The sequence below is a fragment of the Phragmites australis genome, chromosome 5, assembly GCF_958298935.1.
Source record: "Phragmites australis chromosome 5, lpPhrAust1.1, whole genome shotgun sequence".
NCBI classification, from domain to species: domain Eukaryota; kingdom Viridiplantae; phylum Streptophyta; class Magnoliopsida; order Poales; family Poaceae; genus Phragmites; species Phragmites australis.
This window is the reverse complement of record NC_084925.1, coordinates 27,417,075-27,422,331: the sequence shown is the minus strand read 5'-3', so window position 1 is coordinate 27,422,331 and position 5,257 is coordinate 27,417,075. Positions and strand designations below refer to the sequence as shown.

The 5,257-nt window shown below is 42.6% G+C and overlaps 1 protein-coding gene across 1 annotated transcript; it reads left to right on the top strand.

The window, feature by feature from the left end:
• LOC133919060 (serine/threonine-protein kinase SAPK7-like) lies at window positions 1-4,828 on the top strand. Its single transcript, XM_062363290.1, has 9 exons — window positions 1-362; window positions 433-507; window positions 608-709; window positions 833-886; window positions 994-1,086; window positions 1,440-1,532; window positions 3,824-3,928; window positions 4,024-4,122; window positions 4,214-4,828. The coding sequence occupies exons 1-9, from the start codon at window positions 243-245 to the stop codon at window positions 4,565-4,567; spliced, it is 1,095 nt and encodes a 364-aa protein (XP_062219274.1). The 5' UTR covers window positions 1-242; the 3' UTR covers window positions 4,568-4,828.
• The last annotated feature ends 429 nt before the right edge of the window (window positions 4,829-5,257 follow it).

Sequence of the window (5,257 nt, the reverse complement as noted above, 5' to 3'; positions counted from 1 at the left end):
AACTAATCACGCGCAAACCCAAACGAGGAGAGAAAGCACCAGCAAACTGCTACTACTACTAGTAGTAACTGCAAGGGAGAAGAAGCCTCCTCGTCGTTAGGCTTCGAATCCATCCTCGCACCTCCTCCCCCCTTCCCTTCCACGCGCTCTCCCCTCCTCTCCAAGACCCCAACGCCAAAACCCCCCCAGATTCCCCACGCGTGCACCTCCAATCCGATCAGCCTAGCCTCGCGCGGGGATCGATGGAGAAGTACGAGCTCCTCAAGGACATCGGCTCCGGCAACTTCGGGGTGGCGCGGCTGATGCGGAACAGGGAGACCAAGGAGCTCGTCGCCATGAAGTACATCCCACGGGGGCTCAAGGTATTCGAGTTCCAGCCTCCGGATTGCTGCGGAATCCGTGGTCTTTATGGGCTAATTTCTGTGCGTGCAGATTGACGAGAATGTGGCGAGGGAGATCATAAACCACCGCTCGCTGCGGCACCCCAACATAATCCGGTTCAAGGAGGTGAGGGAACAGAGGACAATTTTCGGAGGCTTCGTGCTTTAAGTGAAGAAAATTTTGATTTCTTCTTGTTCATTTCCTCATTTGGGGGGCCTGTTGTTAGGTTGTGCTCACGCCCACGCACCTCGCCATCGTTATGGAGTACGCCGCTGGCGGGGAGCTGTTCGACCGGATCTGCAGCGCCGGGAGGTTCAGTGAGGACGAGGTGATCATTCGTTAGCTCGAATTAAACGGCTCGGAATCTCTTCTCTTTTCCCCCCAAAACCATTTGGGCGTGATGTGCTAATTTCTTTTTCTTGGGGCATCTTGCTATTTCTTTTTATTCTAGGCGAGGTATTTCTTCCAGCAGCTCATTTGCGGTGTCAGCTACTGCCACTTCATGGTGAGAACAACAACCAAGTAAAAGCAAAATGTTTTCTTATGGAATAAAAGTTAAAAATAATCTGTTCTGATGAGGTGTGCAATTGCAAATTTGGTTCCGATTTGCAGCAAATTTGTCACCGGGACTTGAAGCTGGAGAACACGTTGCTGGATGGCAACCCGGCGCCCCGTCTAAAGATCTGCGACTTTGGGTACTCCAAGGTACCATTTTTTTTCTCTTTAATATATTCTTATATGTTTTCTTTTTGAAAGGTATACAGAAAGAGGCCTCTTTCTTGTTTAACTTGGCATGCTGGAAGACCAAAATTTTGACACGAAACTGTGGTGCCTTTTCTCACACTGCTGCTTATTGAGCTCGTGCGTTCATTGCCTTAAATTAAAAAAGAGAGACAAATTTGCCAGCTTCATTGAACGTTGTTACTGATAAATCGTTCAAATCCATATCTTTGCAAACAAGGGAAGGCAACTCTTAAACAAACAAAAATTGCACATTTTTTGTTGCCCTTTGTAGCTATATATTCAGCTGCTAATTGGCAGCACGTTTCTTGTCGCAGTCATCACTGCTGCACTCAAAGCCGAAGTCGACGGTTGGAACTCCGGCGTACATTGCTCCGGAGGTGCTTTCTCGCCGGGAATATGACGGCAAGGTCAGTGTTGTGACTCCTTTTGCTAATTGTCACTGCAGTTGGGCTCCATATTGCACTATCTTCTTAATCATTTTTTTTGCGTTACCTATGCTTGAGCCAGTCTGCTCTGCTCTGCGATGCCCCTGACCCTGAGGCTCTGACCCCAACGTAGTCTCGTAATTCATTTGCCTTCCTAGACCCAGTGCTTGAGAGCACCACTTGCATTGGTATGTGGGCCCAGTGCAGGATACATTGGTGCCTTGTAGACCAGGTTCTTGCAAAACTTACCTAATCAGTGGTTTTGGTTTTGGATTTTTGGAATTTTATTCTTAGGCCTAGTAGGCAGTGAGTGGGCCTGGCCCCACATGTCAGTATTGGCGTGTTGCCCTATCCTGTAGGGAGATTCCAAGTTCAAGTACTCCAATTATTTGTGTTGACAATTTTGTCGAAGAATCATGGGAACAGCTAGGCTAAAGAATTGCTCGTAACATCCATTCAGTGTCACCGGGCCATTTCTTTCTGGTAATCAATCAATACCCTGTACCCGTATCGTGTCTGATGTTGGACTTTGCCCCAGTTGGCTGTGTCTCCTTTTCTTGCATGCATAAATCGTACTCTGATCAGACTCATAGTCGATTTACATGTTGGAGTCTTGTCGGTTTGGCGTTCTTGGAGTTATGACCTATGATGAAAGTTTGATTTGGTTGAAAAAAGCATAAGATTCTGTTGATCCATATCTTATTGCCATCCGTAATTTAAATGATCTACTTGAAGTGAGGACTAATAAAAGAGTTCTCGTGCACTTTGTTGTCTGGTGAATCCTTGACCAGCAAACTTTTCCTAAAAAAATGCAAAGCTCCAACAAAATCGTTTTCGACTCTCTACAGGATAACTGAGAAGGAAAAGCACTAAAAGAAATGAAATCTTTGCTCATGATGAACTCTATATTGTGTATACACCCCGTGGGCATGTTTCATGAGTCATATTTTGTTCCCATTTGTCATACTTTATGTCCTTTTCCTGACCATTTTCCGTCATGTTTCCAGCCCTAGTACTTGTGTGCCATGGCCACGGCCCCCTCAGACCTTATCTTTTCATGTAACCATGTTAGACTGGATATCTAGTTGGTCGCCTGTGGTCCTTCAGAGCTATTTTTATTTGTCCTCTTTGCTTTCTTTTTGTTATCTATTGCTTGCCCTGCTTACTGTTGATACTAATGCACTTTGTTTCTTACTTTTTGCAAGTCTTGCCAAACTGCTCGCAAAATTTCCTTTCCAGCTTGCAGAAATTGGTTGCCTTTGCGTGTGAAAGAGAAACCATAGGATGCCACTGTGATTAGTTTAAGCGATGCATATTACAGTATTGCTCAATCTTTTGTATTGTTGATTTCTAGAAGCTTCGTTCAGGATTTGGTAGTGGCATTACTTTCCAAAGGTGACTAGTTCTGTGATATGCATATGCTTTTGGTCTACGCCGGAATTCTGGTATCCTCCAGTATTGTTATTTGCTTTATCTTCACCTATCCATTTTCTAATCTATTTGTAATTGCTGAGTGTCTATTTTATGCGTACATTCCTTGTATCATAAAGTTTGTAAATGTTTTTTCATGAGAAATTTTCCTTGTATCATAAACAATTGTTATCCCTGATCTTCTCAAGTGACAAAAAAAAGTAAACTAGCCTTATATTATTTAGGGTCTGTTTGGCATAGTTTCAAGTCCAAAAATTCATGGAGCTGGATATTCCTAGCTCTAAGAATTCGTGGAGCTAGAGCTGTGGGTACACTAGGAGTATTTGAGTAAACTATTTAGACTAAAAATAGAGGCTTAAACTACTTTATATTAGCCTATAAACTCTAGATCTGTGGAGCTGGAAGGTGAAGCCTTGCCAAACAAGGCCTTAGGATTCACTGGTATCTGTTCTAGATTCACATTGCCAAGTCACAAGTGACCTGTGGTAGCTTCACTTCCATTTCACTGCTTCTACTCAAGTATTTCATACAGGTTTTGTGACCAGTGGATATGCTTTTAACTTACAAGAGCACCATGCTTAGGAGAATTCTCCTTAAAACTGTTTATGTGCTTCAGTTCTTGGGTTCTCAGCACAATGGCTGCAGTTAACCATACTTGTGTGCAACATCACCTTATTCATGCTGCTGCACTTATGATGGTTGATTGGACTGTAGTCTTTTTTTTAGGACAACTCAAATTTCACAGACTATTGGAAAGGCATCTGCTTCTTTGAAATTGCTGTTGCCTGTGCTCCTCTTTTTCTCATGATGGAGTTCATTACCTATTGTAATATGTTTTGCAGATGGCAGACGTTTGGTCTTGTGGAGTGACCCTTTATGTGATGCTGGTTGGTGGGTACCCTTTTGAGGATCCCAACGATCCCAAGAATTTCAGAAAGACGATTGGAGTAATAGTTCACTCACTTGTCCAACAGACCTTAAATCCCTAGTTGTTACACCTTGTGAATATTAAATATTGTTTATACCCATTATTCTTTTTCAGAGAATAGTGTCGATTCAATACCAAATACCAGAGTATGTCCACATATCCCAAGATTGCAGGCAGCTCCTCTCCAGGATCTTTGTCGCGAATCCTGCAAAGGTATATTCTTTGGAGAGTAAACCCTACAAAGGTTCAATGATTTTAACATTGTTTACCACTACCGCAATGCCATTTCCCCCCGTTTCTTCAGAGAATAACGATTAGGGAGATTAGGAATCACCCCTGGTTCCTGAAGAACTTGCCTAGAGAGCTTACAGAAGCTGTGCAAGCGAAGTACTACAAGAAGGACAACAGTGCCCCCACCTACTCTGATCAGACCGTTGAAGAGATCATGAAGATCGTCGAGGAAGCTCGCACACCACCTCAATCATCTACCCCCGTGGCTGGTTTCGGTTGGGCTGAGGAAGAAGAGCAAGACGATGACAAGAAACCGGATGATGACGGACAGGATGGGGAGGATGAGGAATATTATAGTGAGGACGAGTACGACAAGCATGTGAAGCAAGTACATGCCAGCGGCGATTTCCGTCATCTGATAAAATGAAAGCTGCTGCAAGGTCAAGTTTGCAGCTGATGAGATAATGGCTGTGTTTTGTGTTTGTGGTAGCTGTGGTGTTGAGATGTTGCACCCTCGGTTTTAATTTGTAGTCCTGCTCTTGTGGTTGTTCCTTTTCCGTATATTGTGTCATAACTTTGTAAATTATTATCGAATCCTCAATGCCTATGTAATTGTTATGAACTGTTAGTGATTAAGATAGTAAGGTGAAATGTAATTTATGGTATAAAACCTCTATCTTGATGGAAATTTGGAGCTTTGCTGTTTTGAGGCAGCACTACGATAATACTAAAATATAGCTGAAAATACGTCACCTCAAGGAAATACAATTTGTACCCTTTGAATTGCTGTCATTAGGGCATTTACAATGGACCCTGTCGTCTTATATGTCGTTAGCTTTTATGCTCATTTGCCACAGAAACAAAACACATCAAAGCTAGGAATTTTTTAATATTATTTTTTATAGGAATTTTAAAAATATTGCACGAGTTCAAAAAATTAAAAAAATAACCCACTATCGTGGTTCCACAAAAATCAATTTTTGCGAGTTAAAGTAATGAAACTATATCACGGATTGGTTTAATAAAAAAATAATTTTGGCGGTTTGAAAGTATGCAGTTCGTTATGGGATCGAAATGCTAAACTAGTTTTCTCGGGACGCCCTTGACGGACGCGCAA

What these genes read in the sequence shown, in the direction of transcription:
- LOC133919060 (XM_062363290.1), top strand. Translation starts at nt 243, where the DNA reads ATGGAGAAGTACGAGCTCCTCAAGGACATCGGCTCCGGCAACTTCGGG. An exon ending in GCCGGGAATATGACGGCAAG is followed by an intron (nt 1,533 to 3,823) that starts GTCAGTGTTGTG and finishes TATGTTTTGCAG; the next exon opens with ATGGCAGACGTTTGGTCTTG. An exon ending in TTGTCGCGAATCCTGCAAAG is followed by an intron (nt 4,123 to 4,213) that starts GTATATTCTTTG and finishes CCGTTTCTTCAG; the next exon opens with AGAATAACGATTAGGGAGAT.